Raw genomic sequence first — 24,218 nt, forward strand, 5'->3', positions numbered from 1 at the left:
CGGACTCACTAGAATATTAATAAAATGATCAGCACAGTATTTAGAAAAGATGTCCACGTTCATAAGTGAGACTGACTGAAAACCTCTCCTGATGACAGCTCATGATGTGGATTCAATCCAAACTGTCAGCAGAGAAAGAGCTAAAGGACAGTGTGCGTAGGGTCATCCATCTCAACCCAGTAGAACTGAACCTGCAGTATGAGGGTGCAACTCACACGCCCGAGTGGATCTTGATGGAGCCGGTGTTCTGTATGGTCCCGTAGGTACCGATCTCCATGGTGTCGTCACAGAACGACGTCATCATCCCCAGACCGTTCACCTCCGTGTACAGGTCAATCCGCGGCGGACTGTAGTCCCGGACTGCCAGGCGGATGGATCCGATCACCATGGGTGAGGTTGGCACGGGCCGACCCGTCTCGTCCAGAGCCCCTGGTGTCACTTCCTCTGCCCACACGTTGACCAGCTCCATGGGCCCCTCCTCCAGGGGGATGACGCGGCCCTGGAACCCCGGCTTCTCATACAGCAACCAGCTACAGGGAGAGGGAGCCATTTCGGGAGCCGAGTTCATAAGAGTCACAGAGCGTGAGGCGGTTGTCATTCTCGGACACCAGACGCTCGTGCGTGAATAGTTCTGCACAGAGAGACTGACGGAATGCGGGATGACAGAAATTCTTACCATCCTCTGACAACCCTGACTGAGATGACAGGAGACAGCTTCATTTTGGAGGCATCCTCCACGTCTCCAACCACCTCATAGGCCTCTCCTCCAAACTGAGCATGCTCATGAAGCACGATCTACAACGGTTATAGAGATTGACATGACATTGTGTGACACTTCATCACGGTCATTTTCTGTGCATTTTTGGTACATAATACGATGTTTTTAAATCCCAATCAAAAACATATGCTGGGAGTAAAGGAATTGTAAGCACTTCTACATACATTTTGACACTACACATTGTTTATGATTATAGTTGGCATTATATACTTCTACTGATAAAAATACCTAAAACATTGTGGTGCAAAATATTTTGTGCTAAACAAATTTGCAACTGTGAATGGTGGACCTCAAGGGATAAAGTAAAAAAAAAAAAACAGCCAGTTGTAGACCTCGCAAAAATATTCTCATATCAGTGTGTTACTGTATAACTGTAGATCATAACGCACTATATAGATTCATGTAGCCAACCTTACCTTCCCAGGTCGTTTATGAAACCCTCTCACTTCTTTAATCTGCAAAGAGAGACATTTTTGGGGGACTTAAGGGGATGCAGAAGTATCCTGTGTATTTCGTATACTCCTGGTTGAACTCAGAACTTCCCTCAAATAAAAATAACTCAAGAAATATCAGTAAGACATTTCCCGGTTTAGGAAAATCAATGACACCTGCTCAATTCCATCAAACTCCCATTTGAGTATATATACAGTAGCTCTTTTTCATCTTGTAAAATTAACTCACAGTCTTCGGAACTGTATACAAACATACGAAAAAAGTATATTTATGTACATAATGATGTCTGTAAACATTATTATTCCAGGTTTGAATTAATCCCTGCCTTAGTTATCTATATTGTACAGTGTACAGTGATGTATAAAAACAAGTATTCAAAATATTACTACATTTATATATACATTTTGTCTCTTTTTAACTATTTACCACAGAGATTTTTTCAAAATTTCTACAGGGAAATGTGGCTATGAAAAAGTATATGAAAAATGTCCTGAACAAGCAAGGGATCTAAACATTTGAGCTCTATATGTTAGAACATAAAACCTGATACATTATAGTGGTATGTGGTTAAATATTATATATGGCACACTTGTGGGGAGAACAAGTATTTGATACACTGCCGATTTTGCAGGTTTTCCCACTTATAAAGCATGTAGAAGTCTGTAATTTTTATCATAGGTACTCTTCAGCTGTGAGTGACAGAATCTAAAACAAAAATCCAGAAAATCACATTGTATGATTTTTAAGTAATTAAATTGCATTTTATTGCATGACATAAGTATTTGATACATCAGAAAAGCAGAACTTAATATTTGGTACAGAAACCTTTGTTTGCAATTACAGTGATCATACGTTTCCTGTAGTTCTTGACCAGGCTGGGCAATACGGACTTTCAGCTCCCTCCATAGATTTTCTATTGGGTTCAGGTCTGGAGACTGGCTAGGCCACTCCAGGACCTTGAGATGCTTCTTACGGAGCCACTCCTTAGTTGCCCTGGCTGTGTGTTTCGGGTCGTTGTCATGCTGGAAGACCCAGCCACGACCCATCTTCAATGCTCTTACTGAGGGAAGGAGGTTGTTGGCCAAGATCTCGCGATACATGGCCCCATCCATCCTCCCCTCAATATGGTGCAGTCGTCCTGTCCCCTGTGCAGAAAAGCATCCCCAAAGAATGATGTTTCCACCTCCATGCTTCACGGTTGGGATGGTGTTCTTGGGGTTGTACTCATCCTTCTTCCTCCAAACACGGCGAGTGGAGTTTAGACCAAAAAGCTCTATTTTTGTCTCATCAGACCACATTACCTTCTCTCATTCCTCCTCTGGATCATCCAGATGGTCATTGGCAAACTTCAGACGGGCCTTGACATGCACTGGCTTGAGCAGGGGGACCTTGCGTGCGCTGCAGGATTTTATGACGGCGTAGTGTGTAACTAATGGTTTTCTTTGAGACTGTGGTCCCAGTTCTCTTCAGGTCATTGACCAGGTCCTGCCGTGTAGTTCTGGGCTGATCCCTCACCTTCCTCATGATCATTGATGCCTCACTTGGTGAGATCTTGCATGGAGCCCCAGACCGAGGGAGATTGACCGTCATCTTGAACTTCCTCCATTTTCTAATAATAACATTTGTTGCTTTCTCACCAAGCTGCTTGCCTATTGTCCTGTAGCCCATCCCAGCCTTGTGCAGGTCTACAATTTTATCCCTGATGTCCTTACACAGTTCTCTGGTCTTGGCCATTGTGGAAAGGTTGGAGCCTGTTTGATTGAGTGTGTGGACAGGTGTCTTTTATACAGGTAACGAGTTCAAACAGGTGCAGTTAATACAGGTAATGAGTGGAGAACAGGAGGTCTTCTTAAAGAAAAACTAACAGGTCTGTGAGAGCCTTACTGGTTGGTAGGTGATCAAATACTTATGTATTAAAAATCATACAATGTGATTTTCTGGATTTTTGTTTTAGATTCTGTCTCTCACAGTTGAAGTGTACCTATGATAAAAATTACAGACCTCTACATGCTTTGTAAGTAGGAAAACCTGCAAAATCTGCAGTGAATCAAATACTTGTTATCCCAACTGTAACCCAAACCCTGACGAGGACTCCTCCTAGTTACTACTACAGGATTGGGAAACCCCCCCACCACCAGGGCCGTGGCCAGGAATACCGGGCCCCCTGAAAAGATATACGCCCAGGCCCCCTCACTTAAAGACAACTTTGACATTATTACTATCAGTGGACCCCCCTAGCTGTGGGCCCTGTGAATAATGTCCAACTTTCCCTGCGCCAGCCTAGGCCCTGCCCACCACCTGGATTCTGACTAAAGTCTCTTCACGCAGCCTACCTGTATTTATTTACCCACTGGACACCTGAACACATGGCCCAACAATGTAATCTACTTCTATAATCTTCACCCGGCACAGCCAGAAGAGGCCAACCCTGACAGTCTGGCTCCTCCCTAGGTTTCTTCATATGTTTTGACGCTTCCCTAGCCACTGTGGATCAACTCTTGTGGCTTACTCTTTAGAGGTTTCTGGGCTGGGTATTCGTATAAGCACTTTGTGACTGCTGATGTAAAAAGGGCTTAATAAAATAAATGAGATTGACTGAATTTGAACATAGCAATGGTATGTGTCCTGCAGGCAGTGGCTTAAACCTCTAGTTTACCTCAGGCTACATTAAGTATTTTAGAGTCATGACTTAAATGATCTATTATCTATTTGTTTGTATCTATTTGTTTGTACTTCTAATCCATTCAATTGGAACCAGAAATATGTCTAGAAGTTGCGAATGGATTAAAAGAAGGTGGACCAGAAGTATTTTGTGCTGTGTTGCCATGGAGATATGTACTATAAAATAGATGTCAGTACTTTATTATATAACGTGAACAGTATCTGAAGTACCTGCCCACCCCATAAAACTATGCCTTGCAGGTCACAACCCATCCTGCTGTTAAAGTGAATCATCTATTTCAAGCCTTAAAGTAGTGGGGCAATTCCACAGTAACAGCTGTTAAAACGTGTTAAAACGTGGTAACAACATTATGTTCCATAGGGCCCAATTCAGATTTGGGATTAGTTTTGAAATTATTTTAGGGTTGGATTCAATCTGCGAGCCTGAAGTATAATTGGAATTAAAACCTATTGAAAAATCATATAGTCCACTCTACTAACATGGAATTGGCCAGTGATACAGTACTAAGAGAAAATGAGAGGCTGGTCTAGACAACCCTATGTTTCAATCACACATTTCTATATTGTCTCTGTGGAAATAAGTGTAAGATCTTACAGATCTTGCAGTATAAACTACCTGTCGAAAGGCATTTTTTAGACAGATGAATAAAAGAACATTTTCACAAAATACCTGAGGCTCTTACCTTAGACGTGGCTGTAGACAGACCATTCAGATGGCTTTGTGGGATGTGCTTAGTGGCTGAATGAAGTCCTATAGAAAGTCCTGTTAAGCCCACATCTAGAGGTAGTTCAGTACCCTGACCTATTTCAATTACAGGGCTGGCCATAGCACTCTGTGTGGCACAACTCTGTGAATCTCCTTTGTCTATCCTGAGATATTTCTCCAGGTGATCTGGCAGCTTCAGCTCAGTGGGGGGAGGAGCAGGTGAGGAAAGAGAGATTACTGACTCACTGGCTGCACCCACTTCCTCATGCTGGTACGGGTCCATCCCACTCCCATCCGCCCTTCCTGGTGCCGTGCCCTGGATAGATGTAGGTGTTTCATCAGTGACTGAGGAGGAAGGCCGGCCTTTGCCCCTTCTGGAAGTCCTGGGGGAACTCAACAGGTTGGAGAGAATGGACATCCTTCCCAGCCGTGGCGTGAGTTGCACGGTTTCTTCTCCTTTCCCCTGTTGCTCCAAACCCAAATCTGTCTTTACATCTACCTTCACATCACCATCTCCATCCTTTCTGTCTGTTTGAGAGCCTGGTTTCCCGTGGCCTCTTGATGGAGTCTCAAGGGCTTTGAAGAGAAGGCTGTCCTCTGAACTAACGCGTCTTGTCTGTGTCTCCCTGTCTGAGGCCTGTTTCTTTATCAACATGGCCGGGGTTTCTTTATCCTTTGTTCTTTTTAGGCCAAACCGAAAACCCTCAGAGTCAAAGGGCTTCTCGAAGCGGTCCTCCTTGATGGCAGGCAGAACAAAGGGGGATGAGGGGGTCTTGAAATGGCCATGGTGCTTCTTGGGGGGCAGGGAAAAGGGCGTACCCAGTTCTTTAATGCTCCGAATGAAGTCCTCCAGGTCGTCAGACTCAGCCAGACTGTCGTCTTCACTGGTTGAAGTGCGCAATCTCCTCTTGCTCGCTTTATTGTGTTCCTGCTTGGAGGTGTGCTCCACGTCTAACCAGCTGGATGGAGAGTCTGGTTTCTGAGGGAGAGGTTTAGGGGGAGAAGGAAGCTTCTGGGAAGTTGATGGCTCAGGAGGCAGTTCAGACTTGGGCATTGCTTTTGAAAGTTTATGGGATTCTTTAAAGACCAAGACATTATCCTCCTGAGGTTTTGTGCTAATGGGTTTTGATTTCTGTTTTATGTCCAATATCTTAGAGACTGGGTTTTTAGTCACTTCTTGGCCTAGTCTGTAGTCTTGTTTATTTTCATTCTCCTTCTTCTGCTCCTGAGCTTCTGTAGTTTTAGTCTTTCCTTCTGGTTTTGGATCCATCTTAAGAATTGTGTTCTTAGTTGCCACCTCAGTTGGTGTGTCCTCTTGTTTCCTTTCTTTACGTGGGCCGCTGTCTTCTTGTTTGGTCTCATTGTCCTTCTCCAGCTCCTGTGGTTTCATACCCTTGGTCTTTGATTCATCTTTTGGGTCTAGCATTTTAGAAACAATGTTTTTAGTCACATCTTCTATCATTCTATCTTCTTGTTTGTTGTCATTGTCTTTCTCCTGCTCCAGTGGTTTTGTAGTTACAGTCTTTGCTTCATGTTTTGCGTCCATCTTAAGAACAGTGCTCTTAGCCACCTCTGTCAGTGTGTCCTCTTGTTTCCTTTCTTTACGTGGGCCGCTATTACCGTCTGACAAATTCTGTTTCAACGACTGAGGCTGTTTGGGTTCTTTGACGACCAAGACATTCTCCTCCTGAGCTTTTGTGCTTACCGTTTTTGATTCCTCTTTTGGTTCTATCTTAGACACAGTTGTTTTAGTTGATACTTCACTAAGTCTGTCTTGTTTTGTCTCTTTGCACTTCGTCTGCTCCTGAGGTTTCATACCCTTGGTCTGTGATTCATCTTTTGGGTCTAGCATTTTAGAAACAATGTTCTTAGTCACATCTTCGATCAATCTGTCTTCTTGTTTGTTGTCATTGTCTTTCTCCTGCTCCAGTGGTTTTGTAGTTACAGTCTTTGCTTCATGTTTTGCATCCATCTTAGGAACAGTGCTCTTTGCTGCCTCAGTCGGTGTGTCCTCTTGTTTCCTTTCTTTATTTGGACCACTATTACTGTCTGCCAAATTTTGTTTCAACAACTGAGACTGTTTGGGTTCTTTGACGACCAAGACATTCTCCTCCTGATCTTTTGTGCTTATGGTTTTTGATTCCTCTTTTGATTCTAATACCTTAGACACAGTTGTTTTAGTTGCTACTTCGCTCAGTCTGTCTTCTTGTTTTGTCTCTTTGTACTTCTGCTCCTGAGCTTTTATAATCTTAGTTTCTGATTCATCTTTTGGAACTAACGTTTTAGAAACAGTGTTTTTAGTCACACCATCGCCCAGTCTGTCTTCTTGTTTGGTCTCATTGTCCTTCTCCAGCTCCTGTGGTTTTATAGTTACAGTCTTTGCTTCATGTTTTTCATCCATCTTAAGAACAGTGCTCTTAGCCACCTCTGTCAGTGTGTCCTCTTGTTTCCTTTCTTTACGTGGGCCGCTATTACCGTCTGACAAATTCTGTTTCAACGACTGAGGCTGTTTGGGTTCTTTGACGACCAAGACATTCTCCTCCTGAGCTTTTGTGCTTACCGTTTTTGATTCCTCTTTTGGTTCTATCTTAGACACAGTTGTTTTAGTTGATACTTCACTAAGTCTGTCTTGTTTTGTCTCTTTGCACTTCGTCTGCTCCTGAGGTTTCATACCCTTGGTCTGTGATTCATCTTTTGGGTCTAGCATTTTAGAAACAATGTTTTTAGTCAAATCTTCGATCAATCTGTCTTCTTGTTTGGTGTCATTGTCTTTCTCCTGCTCCAGTGGTTTTGTAGTTACAGTATTTGCTTCATGTTTTGCATCCATCTTAGGAACAGTGCTCTTTGCTGCCTCAGTCGGTGTGTCCTCTTGTTTCCTTTCTTTATTTGGACCACTATTACCGTCGGCCAAATTCTGTTTCAATGACTGAGGCTGTTTGGGTTCTTTGACGACCAAGGCATTCTTCTCCTGATCTTTTGTGCTTACGATTTTTGATTCCTCTTTTGGTTCTAATATCTTAGACACAGTGGTTTTAATTGGTACTTCACTTTGTCTGTCTTCTTGTTTTGAATCTTTGTACTTCTTCTGCTCCTGAGGTTTCATACCCTTGGTCTTTGATTCATCTTTTGGGTCTGGCATTTTAGAAACAAGGTTTTTAGACACACCTTCGCTCAGTCTGTCTTCTTGTTTGGTCTCATTGTCCTTCTCCTGCAGTTTTGTAGTTACAGTGTTTACTTCGCATTTTGCATCCATCTTAGGAACAGTGCTCTTAGTTGCCTCAGTTGGTGTGTCCTCTTGTTTCCTTTCTTTATCTGAACCACTATTACAATCTGCCAAATTCTGTGTCAATGACTGAGGCTGTTTGGGTTCTTTGACGACCAAGACATTCTCCTTCAGAGCTTTTGTGCTTATGGTTATTGATTCCTCTTTTGGTTTTAATATCTTAGACACTGTATGTTCAGTCACCACTTCACTCAGTATGTCTTGTTGTTTTATGTAATTCTCCTGCTTCTGCTCCTGAGTTATAGTAGTTATAGATTTTTCTTCCTGTTTTGTGTCCACCTCAGGAACTGTTGTCGTAGTTGTTACGTCACTTGGTGTGTCTTGTATCCTTTCTTTGTGTGGCATGCTATTAGCCTCAGGCAAATTCTGTTGTGTTGATGGAGGCTCTATGGGGTCATTGAGGATCAAGACCTTCTCTTCTAGAACATTTGTGCTTATGGTTTTAGATTCATCTTTTGGGTCTAATATATTAGAAACTGTGTTTTCTGTCAGTCTGCATTCTTGTTTTGTCTCATTTTCCATCTTCTGCTCCTGAGGTTTTGTATTTACAGTCTTTGTTTTCTGTTTTGGAACAGTTCCCTTAATTGCTGCCCCAGTCAGTTTGTCATCTTGTATCCTTTTTTTGGTTAACCCAGAATTAACATCTGCCAAATTCTCTTTCAGGGATTGAGGCTCTTTAGGGTGGTTGAAGACCCACCTCTTATCCTCCTGAGCTTTGGTGCTTAGGGTTTCTGATTCTCCGCATTCTAATATCACAAATGTGTTGTTAGCAACTTCTTCACTCAATCTTCTCTCTTGTCTTGTCTCATTCTCAGTCTTCTGCTCCTGTTGTTTTGTGGTTCTATTGTTTGTGTCCAGTTTTGCGTTTATCTCAGAGACTGTGCCCTTAGTCGGTTTGTCCTCTGGTTTCTGTCTCAGTGAAGATGTCTCTTTCTTCAGGGGAACTACAGAATTTCCAACTGGTTTTGCAACAATTCCAGGCATTGTTAGAACATCTGAGACTTTCATTGACTGCCTCTCCTGCATTTCAGTCTCTTTGCCAGAAACTATGGATATATCAGAAACTACAGACTTAGCAGAAACTATGGATATGCTAGAACCTATTGCATTACCAATGGGTACTTTATCTGAGGTCTGAAAATGGACTAGGGTATCAGATTTATTCTCTGAACCAGGCAGAGTCTGCTGTGCTGCCTTAGTTTGACCCTCTCCACCTTTAACCACATGGGATTTGATTTTGGGTGATCTGTCCTCAGCAACATCCGGACCACTCCCTACACAACTTTTATTATTGCTTACCTCTTCTCCAGAATTGGGTATGACATTCTCTGAAGCTAAAGAGACTTTATCAACACTGTTCCGATAAACTTGATTCTTAGAATCAGTGTGAATGCTGTTAGTTAACACAAGCTTCCTGGATGTACTTAGTTCCTCATAGCTGGATGTGGAAGAGGCAGACACAATGGGGCTTGCATTACATGGCCGTTTCTCTAGGACTACAACTGGCTCTACATGACCTGTCTGCTGCTGTTGTGATTTACTGGTTACACTCTCCTCATAGTTACTGTAACTCTCTGTTTCTGATGAGAGATCTGGAGATGGATTGGTTTGCTGCTCCCATGTAATAGAGACAGTTTTGACAGATACTGATTTTTCTTGTGCTTTTTCTGATTTTGCTTCCAGTTTTATTTCAGGTGTAATACTATTGCTGCCCTTCAGTAATTCCTTCATTCCACTGTTTGATGATTCATCTGTTTGATCATATATAAGTTCCGTCCTACTGTTTGCTGTTGGTAAGGAGTATGTTGCTGGTGTGGTTTGTTGACCTTTTACTTGAGGATTTTCAGTGATCAGAGACACATGATCTATAGATTTAACTTGTGTTTCAGAAAATGTTTTGGAGTACATAGTTTGTTCAGATTTCTTGAGGGGAGGGCTGGGTTTTCTTTTTGGGGGAGTTTTCTGACGGAGCAGTGGGAGCTTGCTAGCCACCATCACAGAATCCGTTGGATCTTTCACAGGACTTGAAAGATTTGTTGGTGGTGTTTTCCCAGAATCCTCAACTGTCTTGTCTAGGGTGGGAGATGTGATGTTACTTGGTTTCTTCAGTCTTAATAAGGCAGGTTTCTCTGGCTTGGTTGGAGGATCCGAATCATCATGAGAAATGTTCTCATTGGAAGGCTGTTGTGGCAGGATTGTTGGCAAAGGGCAGGGCCACTTTCTTTCTGTTGGTGATTAAATAGTTAGTCAGGCAGTTATTAAATCAGCTGGTTGGTTAGTGTTCATCATTCTTGGCAAAATGAGAGCTATTTCCTCTAAAATATATGACATCTACAATACCTCATATTCGTCAATGCTTTGAAAGCTCCAATAAGTGTCTAATGGTCATTCATTGTGCAACAGTAACCCTATTACACTTATAATCTGCATTGGATATTGCTGAAGTATTAGCACTATTAAATACACATGTGTGAAATTACACTTATAATCTGCATTGGATATTGCTGAAGTATTAGCACTATTAAATACACATGTGTGAAATTTGTTAGCTTTCCAAGCTTACCCTTCTTCGTTTCCGGTGTCAGTGTCTCATCGGTTGGCCTGTCCTCTGGGCTCGGAAGCTCCAGCTGCTTTGGACTGGTTGGCATGGATGGCAGACTACTGGCACTGGAAGCTTTCTCAGTGATGTGGATCTTTTTACTGCCTGTGTCGCTGGTGTGGAGTTTGCCATCTTTCAGCTTTCTGACGGCCGGAGATGAAGAGTTGTCAGGGGCTTTGGGTAAACGGCTCTTTGGTATCATGCTGCTGCTGTTGTTGTCTGGGCGTGTGGAGCCCTGTTTTTTTGAGTCTTTTGGTTCCCTGGTTTTAGCTGTAGTCATTTTCTCCTCAGGGTCTGTGCTGGACATAGATGACATGACTGATTCTTTAGTAGGGGAGAGCTCTTCTGCTTTAACCGGCCTACTAGTTGGTATTTCCCCAGAACTCACAGTCTTCACTTCCTCTGTAAAAGGCTTTTTGTCTGTTTTCATAATTAAATGTTTAGGTTTCGGGTTCTTCTGTGGTTTGAAACCAGCCGTGGGCAGAGGCACAGCCCCAGCCTCTGAAAGACTGATCGCCGTGGTAACGTCTGCTGAAAGTGATGGTTTCGATACACCTTCTGTCAATGACTTTTTGGGGATCCTCGACTTGGAGCTGTCAGTGACCTCTGTTTTACATGCAACTGATGGATCTTTCGACGTAGGAGATGCAACCTGGGGTTTTTCGCTACCATCTTTAGGTGTCCTTTGTGATGGAGCCCCACTAGAAATCCCTGCAATGGCGCCACCTGTGAAACCTTTGCCTATAGCCATGCCCATGACAGCTTTAGACTTGGGTTCAGTTGGTGAAGATGGGATCTTTGACACACTGGCATCCCCTGGTTTAGACGCTGTGACCTGGGGCGTTCTCTGACCTCTAATTCCTGAACTAGAGTAGGTCTGTGTTTTACGACCTGGCATGGTTGTAGTTGGAGAGGCCGCATCCAGCTCTGGGACTGGGGTCGTTGGGGAACAGTCTACAGCCTTGGCCTCATGGTGACTAAGGTCAGCATATTCAGTAAATGCTTCTGCAGTTACGATATAATCATCCTTGACATCTTCCACACACACCTTCTTAAGACTGGGCAGACTGCGCAGAGAAGAGAGAAAAACAGGTTTTTACATTAAAAACAACACTAAATAAGGGAGGAGGCAGAAATGGGATCAAAATACTGGAAGACAATTGTAAATAGGAAGGAGTGGCGTGTGTCTGGGAGGAGCAATGGCTTTTGGAAAACCCATTAGGCAGGGAACCCGACAATAAATAGTCAAGCTTATGGACCACTCCTGTTGTATTTTATTTATGTTGTTGTGTACATTTTAAATGTTTATTGATAAACTATTTTGAATAGTCTTCCATCTGAAGATAATTTTTTTAATTTTTCTAGATATAGGGCAGGTGTGGGAGTGGAAGGTTGAGGACATATTTATTTGTTATAAATATTGTTAAAAATAAAATCACAATATTTGTTTAACATACAGTATTTGAATTGTCCTGAAGGAAACCTGAATACATTTGCTCTCCTCTGTTTACCATGACAAAACCGATTTATGCTAAACTGATATCACTTTCAACATAGAAGCAGGACAAAATATCCTACAAGGCATCCGATTACATTCTTGTTATGTATAACACAGTTTTAATATAAAAGCAGGCTATACTGTTCCACTAAATACATAGTGCTTATGACATACAAAGATACCTGAAGTCTTACTTTTATCAGCATTGTACTGATTCCATTCCGTAAAGCATTAGTCAAACAGTGACATGTGGTAACCTATAGAGTATCTTTTGTCATGACTCAATATTCAGGACAGAAATAACGCCTGGAGCAAACACATGAAGATATTGTTGTACAGTATGTGGCCTCCTGAATACATAATGTGAGTAGCATGCAGTCCAAGTATTAGACTATTAGCATTGTACTTAAACGTTTCAGTGACGCAGGATATTTCTCAGCTGTGTGAAGAACTACTCTTTTTGTTCTCCTCTAGTACAAAGAGGCAGGTGAACACTGGGCTCAGGTTGCACACCCCACAATCTCTGTCTCACTCCCCCTTTCCCTGTTCAGGATTAGAGTGCTTTTTAAAAAGAGCAAAGAAAAAGAAAAAAAACACTTACAGATTCACCTCCGACCTCTGAGTGATCTTTGACGCCAAATCTTTGATGTTGTTCTTGTTCGGTTCGGCGTCCTTCGGCTCGTCATCAAAAACATCAAAACTTGGCTCAGGGCTCACGTACACCTCCTTAGTGAAAAGCTTCTCACTATGGGACAGTCTCAAACTCCTGCGCTTTTCCTCTTTGCTCAGACCCGTCCAGTCCTCCAGAGGGGAACTGGTCTCGGAATTTATGCCTGAACTGAGCTCCTCTGGCCGGGCTGTGTTTGTTTCCGTCTCCCTGGAGGCTGGTGTTGTGTATCCAGCCAGGATTGGCCCTTTGCCACCATGTGCTGCTTCTGATAACTCTGTAGTGGTGGCTGGGACACCTGCAGTTTCAGTTACCTCCACGGGGGCGACAGTAACAGGTATGGCCAAGGCTTGAAGTGAGTTTGCTGTCTCCCCCTTCCTCTCCCACTCCTCCTCTCCCAGGTCCGTCTCCACCCACAAGGCTTTGTGTAGTGTCCCAGGTGAATCCGATGCTGGGGTCTGGTTGGGTGGAGCTATGTCACTGCTGCTGCTGGATTTCAGAGCCCTTCTCCGATGCTTCTTCCCCATAGCTGGGCTGTCCTCCCCCTCTTCTCCCTCTGGCTGATGGTCTGAAGAGGAAGGGGTTCGGGACTGAGAGCCCAAAGTGACTCCCACCAGATAACTAACCTTCCCTCCAACAGATGTCTTCAGAGAGGTCTTTTTATTTTCCGTGACCGGAGAGGTGGCGCCAGTGGTAAACTGAGATTGGGAGAGCTCAAATGAACTGAGGTTGTTCCGGGTGGCTGGGCTGCTGCCTTCCGATCCCTCCCTGTCTTTCACAGTAGTTTGTTCAATATGTACCTGCAGCTTCCTGTTTACCTCCCCCTCAAAGTCCTCAGTGAAGCTCAGCTCTGGCCCTCGCACTGCTCCGGAGGGAAACAGGTTTGCGGAAGACAGATTTCCAGAATTCCTGTCTGCCTCTCCATCTGCCTCTGCCTCCACCCGACTCACCCTGGACACCTGCAACTCCTTTACGCTTCCCCGGCCGCTGCTGTCATTGTCTGCAAAAGGCAGGTGCCCTGTGTCCACAGCAAACAAAGAACTTTGGCTGGAGGTACTTGGGCTGGAGCTGCCACTAAACACTGATCCCTCTGACGGATTCCCTCGCAGTGATCTGGCTCCCTCCGAACCTCCCACTACCTCCGCCTCTCTTCGGGTCGGGGTCGGGGTCCTCTGACTGTCCTCCTCTGGAGGTTGGTGGGGGAAGAAGAAAGAACCAGGGGAGTGAGGAGAAGCAGGGGAGCCAGAACCCTGCAAGGACCCATCCTCTGAACCTGCTGAGAATGATTTGCTCTGGCTCTTCTTTCTCTTGCTGGAAAAGAAACTGCCGATACGGTTGAACACTCCGTCTGAGCTCTGGGAGGAGACAAAAAGAAAAGAACTGATAAGTAACCAGACTGAGTGCAAACACACCTTCTGTTTTTGCCATGGCAATAATAATATCCTCAGAGGTTGGGTCCCCTCCCGTCTCACAAGTCAAGCTCCAGTAAGTTGGTCATACTGTAGGGCATTCTAAGGCATTCTTTATGTAGCACTAAGCGACCACCAGAGTTAAAACAAGTCTGAGGCATGGCTGTACAGCTAACAGGACTCGGAAGCCCCAAGGACAACACAAATTGGTCTGCTTCGCCCAGAGAGTGGGGAGGCGTTGGCAACAGGGATTTCCCGGTCTCATTTTCCCTTTCAAATCCCAGGGGCAGGCTGGGGTGCCTGATGAGCTAACTGAGGTTGTCAAGTGATTAAGCGTGCCCTCATGTGTTGACCCACACAACTTCCTGGTTGAAGGGGCAGTGTGGAAAAATGCCTACGAGGAACACTTGTTGGGAGTTGTTGAGATAACACAGGTCGGTAGATACAGTGAGGGAAAAAAATATTTGATCCCCTGCTGATTTTGTACGTTTGCCCACTAACAAAGAAATTATCAATGAGAGACAGAATAACAATATAATCCAGAAAAACGCATGTAAAAAAATATATGAATTGATTTAGAATTTTAATGAGTAAAAAAGTATTCGATGAGGGTACATGGACATGGAAGTACATGGAAGTTTGTGAAGTTTTCCTGACCCTTAGCAGAAAAACACCCCCAAAGCATAATGTTTCCACCTCCATGTTTGACGGTGGCAATGGTGTTCTTGGGGTTAGAGGCAGCATTCCTCCTCCTCCAAACATGGCGAGTTGATGCCAAAGAGCTTGATTTTGGTCTCATCGGACCACAACACTTTCACCCAGTTCTCCTCTGAATCATTCAGATGTTCATTGGCAAGCTTCAGACGGGCCTGTACATGTTCTTTCTTGAGCAGGGGGACCTTTCGGGCGCTGCAGGATTTCAGTCCTTCATGGCGTAGTGTGTTACCAATTGTTTTCTTGGTGACTTTAGTCCAAACTGCCTTGAGATGATTGAAAAGATCTTCCCATGTAGGTCTGGGCTGATTCCTCACCGTTCTCATGATCATTGCAAATCCATGAGGTGAGATCTTGCATGGAGCCCCAGACGGAGGGAGACTGACAGTTCTTTTGGGTTTCTTCCATTTGCGAATAATCGGACCAACTATTGTCACCTTCTCACAAATCTGCTTGGCGATGGTCTTGTAGCCCATTCCAGCCTTGTGTAGGTCTACAATCTTGTCCCTGACATCCTTGGTCAGCTCTTGGCCATGGTGGAGAGTTTGGAATCTGATTGATTGATTGCTTCTGTGGACAGGTGTCTCATTTACAGGTAACAAACTGAGATTAGGAGCACTCCCTTTAAGAGTGTACTCCTAATCTCAGCTCGTTACCTTTATAAAAGACACCTGGGAGCCAGAAATCTTTCTGACTGAGAGGGGATCAAATACTTATTTCACTCATTAAAATGCAAATTGATTTATAACATTTTGACATGTGTTTTTCTGGATTTTGTTGTTGTTATTCTTTCTTTCACTGTTCAAATAAACATACCATTAAAACTATAGACTGATCATTTCTTTGTCAGTGGGCAAATGTAAAAGAACTCAGCAGGGGATCAAATATTTTTTCCCATCACTGTACCATCTGCTATAAAAACTAGTGAAACGGTGTCTCTAACATCAGCCAGAGAAGAAAATTATTGTTTCTACTGCATTTGGGTGGTCAATTAAGCAGATATAATATAATAGGAACAGTTCTGCAATGCCCAAAATTCAGTAACCATGGAAGTTCAATGCAGCATTCAGTAGGTGGAAGCCAAAAGGAACAAACGGGTGAAACATTTGCAATAAGTTTTGTGCAGCACAATTAGACTAAATATCACCCATACAAATAAGCCAATACACGCATAGAATATAATACACAATATAATACACAATACACAAAATACAGAGACAGTAAGCAACATGAATTAAGTTAAATATATGATGTCATATAAAGCCTCATAGGAAGGGTTAAATATATGCATTAATATCTGTTGCCCCTGGTTAAATGAATCTGTCTGCCTCTTGCCATGCTGCTCAGTTGGTTGAGAAGGCGTTTGCAATGCCAAGGTTGTGGCTAAGTATGGAGATGTAAGCACTGGGTTCTGGACCCTCTGGATAAATGTTTGTTTAGTGACTCAAGTTTAAACGTATGTCTTATTCACACTTTATGTTGCCAGATAAGTGATTACAACCTTTGCTGCTTTTAATAAACCATTTTGTAATATGTTTGTTCATTTTATTTATTCGGCAACAATCCTTTCAGTAACATTTGCCACTTTCTTCCAATTAGTAATGGAATAAAGAGATGCCCAGCAGGATTAAAGAGTTTGTCATGCTTTATGCCTCCCTACTGCAATTGACTGAACTAGGTTATAGATCCTGATCATAAAATAAAATAATGCATGTAACAGGAGACCAGTACATACCATTTTAGCGACAACTGCTGAAATGTAACTTTCTTCAGAGTCCCAAGACACTCACCATATCCTGCTACACCACTGGCTTATCAGGTGCAAAAGGTAAATATTTATCAGCCTCCCGATAAGCTGGGATGAAAGTCATGAGGTCGCAAAATCCAACAATGTGGGAAACAAATGAACCAAGAGATGTGTGAAGTTGGTATATATCTGTACCTGCCTAGTCCTGATTAGACTTGTATCAAACAAATGAATGTAATTTTCTTCCCGGCATAATTCCATTGGTACCACACCAGGTGAAGTGCAGCATGAAAGAGAATTGTGAAAGAGCTTTCACATAGCGAACAGCCGCAGGAATGAATGATCCATTGAGCATGTATGGACACGGATGTCTGCCAAACCAACTCCACCCTTCCTTCAGTCGGAAGTCCGCTAACCTCCTCATCAATATAACAACTTAGTAGACAGGAGATCTACTTTAAGTTGGAATAAGACAAGGAACTGAAATACAGTTAGTGTATTGTAGTTCAATGTAACAGTGTATTTGTATATTGGCTTATTAATGCATGCATCTGAGTCACTCTGACACGTGGCAGAGTGCATTTTTGAATTCCCTCGTGACTGGCACATTGTTAATGGTTTGTGGTTACTGTTTTATAAGGGGGCATGGACTATATGTGTGCACACTTCTCCTTCGGAAGTAGAAATGGTTTAACCGAGGACAACGTCTCAACCAGACTTACTCATTGAATATCGTGTTGAAAAGAGACCCTTATTCTTTTTTTTTCAAATGGTCTCCGACAATTCAAGAAATACATGAAAGGTAAAACCACATGTACTGTTGTTCAGGTTTCTAGATGTATTCAACACACCTTTAAAACACAACTAACTCAAGGCATTTGAGGTGTTACTGAAAACTATTTTATCTGTGATTTATCACAAATATATCTGCCCTTAATCCTAGTAATTTTTGTACAAAAATCTGCTATGAAAGAAACATTGCAAGCAAAGAAAAAAAAATTCAAGACCCAACTTGAAAATAACACAAAGCTATAAAATGACTCATAAACTTTAAGTGAGGTGTCTGTTTGAGGAACTTGTACTGCTGACGTAAATGTCTAACTACATCTCACAGTGGGTTTTGGGACAGCGCCACACACTGGCCTGGTCAAAGTGGTTACCGAAGGGTCTAATTACCACTTTCACCCTGAATCCTGTTAAATCCTTTGGTTCTTCAACAATTGTGCATGGCAGAGGCACGCTTGATCAGAAAATGGAGGGCTGGGCAGCAAGGGGAAGGATCTGGTTTAGGATTCAGCCAACCTTTCTGGACAAGGCCCTGCAAAATGAGTCAACACTGCCCTCCACTGCATACTGCACAAAGACCTGCACAGCCTGGCTTGGAGCAAGAGGTGGTCAGCAGTAGTATCGAGAACAAGCCTCAAAGCTAAATGATAGATTACATCACTCTAAACTGATAAGAATTAGTCATTGTTTAATCAAGTGTGTTTTATATGAATCTAACCACAACATGTTTGACATAGAAAGTAAAAGAACAGTAGCAGAACTTGTATGTAAACTAACATTTCAATAAGACATTTCATTTCAAAGTCCCTCTAGGGGTGCCTCACATGAAGTAAAAGTTGAAGTTTAAAGTACAATAACTCAAAATACAATGGATATTTTCAGATTATTCTTTACAACACAAAGGAGGACTCCTATTCCAGTGTCGTGACATACCTTCTTTCTGGACTTCTTGGGGCTGAGGCTGCTAAAGGCCGACATGTCCAAGCTTTGCATGGAGGTATCATCCTGGTCCCCCTCTGTCCTCACACTGTACCCTGTTGACACACTCATCTGGTCAAAACTCCTGTCGCAGAGAAGGAGAGATAGAGAGTGAGAGACAACAGTGAGAGGGGGGTGGGGGTGCTGTTAGGCTACGAGCAAGCAGACCTCACCAAGTAACTACCTCAACCACTTCTCCCAGCTTCTCGTTTGTATTTCTGTCTATTGCGTCCCGTCCCTTGAACCAGAATCTTCCTCACACATCAAACCCATGGAACGACTGATCTTCCTAACACCACTGGTCCCCTGGCTGGTGTTGTTAGCACATTTAACATTTGATGGCCGCTTCAAATTGAACGTGCAAAAGGTACAGTCACCTCCCCTGAATACTTGAAACAAAGAAATTAACTGTTTTAAAAAAAGAAATCTAGCCAGCTTCCCATTCAGTCTTCATCTGTACCACAACCGTGGATATTGTTAGTTTCCCTGCCACTAAATCTATCAAGCTTATAACCGTGTTGTATATCACACTTGCCTAGTCAAATGCCCAGCTTCCCATTGTCTGAATGCTAAACATTTAATCCATGGGCAAGTCAGTGACACATTTTTGCCAAAATCAAACTTTTCAAGAAAATATACTGTATCTTGATCAGTACAAATTGATCAGGCTATGGTGTAAAAGGTCTAAATTAGAGTAATCTATTAAGAATGTAAAATGTTCAGACAATTAGGCTTCGGCATTAATATAATGGTGTGGTTTGGATCAGATCTAATTTTGTGAAGACAGATAATTTATAATTTATAGAAACTAGTGACAACCCTTCCCCAGAAGCCGTTAGGGAAAGTTTGTTATTTATATTTCTGTCTCCCCTTGTATTTAAAAAAAAGTTCACCCTCTAAATACTACGACAGTAAAAATGTCCAAGAGGTTGGACCCATTACACTTTTTACCCCATCCAGGTATGTTTTTCAGTGGCTCCTGTACACACAGATATGCAGTAGCCTCCATGGTGAAAAATGTGTAGATAAACAGGTGCTGTTCAGTTATACAACTAGCAAAATGTTAATTATTTACCAAGCTAGCTATATTGAAATTCATTTTGTCCAATACTATACTTTTGTCCAAAAGTATGATATTGTCATAGATTCGATGGGTGCCACAGTCAGTCAAGCCAGGTCCCATTTGGTTGTGTCATGTGGATTGGCATTGGTACGGAAACGCTGGGACGGAAACACGAACTGGCAGTGGTGCAACAAATTTCCAAGAATAGAGCAGATGTGATTCCTGTTCTACTTGTTGGAGGGCAGATGCATGTTTGTGCTTCATTACATATTTCCACCTGAACATTCTTACAAACATGAACAACTGAACGGAGCTCAGATTCTTGGAAGATCCCTCTATAGGGAAGTACCATAACACAAGCCAGGGGAAGGATGGAACAAGTTAACAAAATCAACAAAACCGCTTTAAAACAACCCCCACCACAAAACAATCCACACTGCCCTCTCCTCTGCCTCCCCACAAAAAACACACAGCCCTCCCCAGAATTAAAAGAAAATTCACACTCCTTTGACACACACACACACACAACCCTCCGCTTCGTAAAAAGAAAAATCTGTCTGTACCTTTGTCCTGAATAAAGTGTTAACATTTAACTGACCTGGCTAATAGCTGAGCCCCTGTCACATGCCCAGGCATCCTCACTTTACTAACTCAAAGTTCAACAAAGTCACCTCACCAACTCTGTCCACAGGAAACCCTTCTGTTCTTCTCTTTAAACACCATGTACAAACATATAATGCAGTACAGGGACAAACAGAAACATGTCCTTCCTCCAAAAGAGTTCCATCAGTGGTCCATCAGAGCATTCGCTGTAAGTATACTGTACAGAGGAGACAACGGTGTTGAAAGAAATAGGACAACGACTTGTGAGATGAAATTCACCCCACTTTAGATTAGTCACAAGCTAACATCAGTATGTTTGTGTAACAGTTAGAATACCAGCGTGCATTCTGGGACATTTGTGCGAAGAGGGGTGTTAAATGTAATTACTCTCCCCAAAGGGACTGTGTTGTCAAAGGACGCTCAACCCATGTGCCTGCTCCCCCCCCCCATTAAAGTTGGTTATAGAAGTCACACCCAGAATGCAACATGATATAACATTCCACTGATCCTATGCAACTGAGTACGCTCACAATTTGTTTAGAAACAAATTAACTACATTAATTAGTTATGTAGTTTGTCACCAAAGCAGCCCATGACTTTCCAAAATACTGCAGCTGGTAACATTGACAGCCGTCTTCTGGCTTTGCTGTACCCTCTTTGTCCAGAAGAGGGTGTATTTGTGACAATATTTTTTCAATGAGGAACCAGTATAAAGTAATAATAATCTAAGACAACCAGGCTGGCAGCATGGTACAAAATGTATTGTTTGCCTTGGCATGCATGTTTAATTGCACTGGTCATGCCAACTTTGCCGACACTTTGAAGCCAGCCTCCACTGTTAACGACTGACTGGTAAGTAAACTGATACAGGTTAGACATGAAACGGTGCAGGAAGGAGCGCTGCCAATGTTGGTCTATGGACCATGAATTGGGGATGAACCAGGGAGGCTTTTAATTCACGTGCCACCATGCACGAATGGTTTTGATTATGAATGTTTCCAGCGAAATTATAGTGATTTTGTAGGTCCGAAGAGGAAGCATTTAGAAGTGGCATGCAAACTGTTTATGTGCTGACATCAACCCCAAGGGGAAAACAAATACGGAAGAAAGAAAAATTATGGTTTGAACAGAAAACATCAGAACAGATGATTATAAATTTGGAGGGTAACTGCTTTTAAGACTTCTAAAAGAGGCCCATTTAGAGAAGTACATGCATCTTTTATGAGCTGTTAGTTTATGAAACAAAGAACTGAGAAGCACAATTCACAACATGATTAAGGTTGACATGGTCCAAAAAGTAAAAAAACATACATTCATTCTGTGTTACATCATTACAACATTTGACCTAGCCCTTTCACCCAGTAGAATGTCAGGGACTCAAAGACAAGGCCCAAAAGAACCAGCTCTAACCTGCCTAGTGACTGTGGCCATGTTCGAGAAGATCAAAATGACTCGAGACAAATGCTGAGTAACTGATCAGTGAGTCATTCAGAATTCCCGCATTATAGTTTGTGGTTTTGATTCTCGGGAACGCAGCCTTCCGCTGTTACGTAATACCAAATTATTTCATTCTTACTCCGAGCAGGTATAAAGATCTGTAAAAACTTGACAAGAGAAAATACCGCAGGGTGATACTATCAGTCAGTCACTCTCACTAGTTTCCTCGGCATGTTTAGGAAATGCCGAAACTTTGTAATGAGGAAACTCCGAACTCCTAACTTTACACGGCACACTGTAATGTATCAGTTTTGGTAAGACAGAAGTTGAGTGACTGGAACATATTTATCCCCAGTAAAACAATGCCACTCTTGTTTTCTATTAACTCTATTGATAGACACTACAGTGGCAAAACTCAAAACAGCTGTTCTGCCAACGAGGCAGTGTATCACGCACATACCACACACACACACACACACACACACACACACAGGACAGCTTGGCACTGCCCACAGATTGGCACAGAACAACGGCACCATGATCATGCCAACTTGCCAGAGGTTTCAGAAGAGTCACCACTCGCATCCAAACTCACATAGAAACAAACAGACAGGGACTCATAAGAAAACATGTGCAGAGAACCACTGTGCGGCCTTTATAAATTTAGACAAGGGATGGAGGGAAGTCAAGGCCTGACTCATACCCCATTATACCAGTTGCGAGTGCGGCTGGCTGTGTGACTCACCAGTGGCTGGTAATAGAAGATATTTTTGTTTCCGCCAGGCCCAATCAAATGCCAAGTCCAGAACACAACTTTAATGTTTACAGCAGCATACAGTAAGGGCCGGAGTGTTGTAAAGGATCCCTATAGAATAACAAAATGTGCCAGTATTTCTCATAGGCCTGCCTTAACAGAGTATTTCACATAGGCCTGCCTTAACAGAAGGCTTAAACACAAAGAGCTTTTGTGTCTGAAAGAAAACATGCTTTAGGCAAAATATCTTGGTCACCAAATTCGAGATTCTACTTGTCCCGAGAGTAGGAACTGCAGAGTAGAACAATTCCATGGTAACAGAAACACTGTTTGAGAGTATGCACAGCAGAGTAGAACAATTCCATGGTAACAGAAACACTGTCTGAGAGTATGCACAGCAGAGTAGAACAATTCCATGGTAACAGAAACACTGTCTGAGAGTATGCACAGCAGAGTAGAACAATTCCATGGTAACAGAAACACTGTCTGATACTGAGAGCTCTATTCAATAAAACTAGCATTGCGGTATTTACACAGAAGCTATTTTTCCTATAGCCAAATAAGTAACTGGTTTTGGGAGACCCCTTCACAGTTACGCATTCAGACCTGTGGTTCTGGAGAAGATACCGCTAACAACATAGCCGGTGAGTCAGACAGAAGTTATGGCGGTATACACTGGTAGCTCCGGAGACTGTCAGTGGGTTGTAAAGTGGCCTGATCTGTTCTAACACATACCGCTACACTGCACTGAATGCACAGGACATAAAAAAAACATGCAGAAAGGCTGGAATGTTTTTGCCATACAATTGAGCTACTTAACCCTTAATGAATGTTGTCTACATTTCAGCATATATGAGAATTTACAGGAGATAATAACCACTCTTAGGAGATCTGCGTCTGTGAAATTACCTAAATGTAATAACTAGAAAGGCTGATACCTTTTCCAGACAATGTGTGCATTGAGATGGGACTACTCCACCCTTTATCCCAATCATAGACTTGTGCCTATCCAGTCAGATGACCTTGACTGATTTAGTTTAAAGTCTACTGAGAATTCTCAGCCCTAAACCCTCTGAGAACCCCTTGGAGATTAGCTCCACACGCTTTCGAAATGGTGTGATGGATATCTCACTAAAGAGACAACAACTGTTGGAACCGAATCCTATTCAAAATGGCTAAACTGAAGGCTTCAGGGGGCAGAGACTGCATCGCTTAACACAAAGATGCTTCCACCTGAAACTGCTTATCTATCATCGACGGAGGAGGTTCATAAAATACAGTAATTCAGGAATACAGTATGCCAGTTCTTTCAGAATTGAGGACACGTTGTTGAAGCAGTATGAAAGAATAAAACAGATAGTGAACAGCACAGAAATTTAAATTGCAGTAATTAAGCTTTCATTCAGAACAACACAGGAACAATTAGATTTGCATTGGTCAAGAACACACCAGTTTTTTTTTTACATTTTCCTCTGGGAGGGGGAACTAGAGACCTTTCGGTTCCTGGCCCTACAGTCTTCATCACTAAGCCATCTTAGAAAAGTGACATATAATGTCAATGAATGTGAAAGAGAATCACCATAAGCTGTGGCCAGATAGCACATCAGCAATTTCACAAGACAGTTGAGTGTTACGAAATTGGCCTCAAGCACCACTTGAGTTGCAAGGCAGGATTTCTGTGGAGGCGGAATATGACAGAGTCAAGAAGTAATGTAAACCAACTTTCATCATTCAAGGTGCAAGCCCTTTTAGGCGGTGATTGGTTTCCAAGGCCCAGCGCAAGGGATCAACAGATGTGCATTGGGGCTAAGAACAAGGGGAGTATTGCAGAGCTTAGTGAAGAGTTTGTCGCGAGTCAGGGACCACCAGTCTCCAGTGAGCAGCCTCACCGAGGAAGATCCTGTTACAATTCCAATGCCTGTGAAAGTGGGCTACGTATAAGGTCACCTGGTAAAGCATTGGTCATGTTGTCAGAGGGTCAACATAGTGTCCGTGGGTTAACACCATGACGCCAATGGTGCCAGAAAGTGTAGTGGCCTGTGGATTTGTGGGGATTAAAGA

General features: G+C 42.8%; 1 protein-coding gene across 2 annotated transcripts in view; it reads right to left on the reverse strand.

Annotated features, from left to right (window-relative positions):
* The window catches only part of crybg1a (crystallin beta-gamma domain containing 1a), a 46,216-nt gene that overhangs the window by 6,614 nt on the left and 15,384 nt on the right, over window positions 1-24,218 (reverse strand). The window contains exons 2-8 of one of the 2 annotated variants that reach the window (XM_029125753.2): window positions 18,256-18,385; window positions 12,601-14,021; window positions 10,466-11,568; window positions 4,597-10,127; window positions 1,195-1,233; window positions 677-795; window positions 216-530 (exon numbers count right to left, since the gene is read on the reverse strand). In XM_029125753.2, the coding sequence (XP_028981586.2) occupies window positions 216-530; window positions 677-795; window positions 1,195-1,233; window positions 4,597-10,127; window positions 10,466-11,568; window positions 12,601-14,021; window positions 18,256-18,385 (8,658 nt within the window). Of the gene's footprint in view, window positions 1-215; window positions 531-676; window positions 796-1,194; window positions 1,234-4,596; window positions 10,128-10,465; window positions 11,569-12,600; window positions 14,022-16,524; window positions 16,835-18,255; window positions 18,386-24,218 lie in introns of those variants that run through there. The other variant, XM_029125754.2, reaches the window with a different exon arrangement.

Source organism: Esox lucius, chromosome 15 (assembly GCF_011004845.1).
Source record: "Esox lucius isolate fEsoLuc1 chromosome 15, fEsoLuc1.pri, whole genome shotgun sequence".
NCBI classification, from domain to species: Eukaryota; Metazoa; Chordata; class Actinopteri; order Esociformes; family Esocidae; genus Esox; species Esox lucius.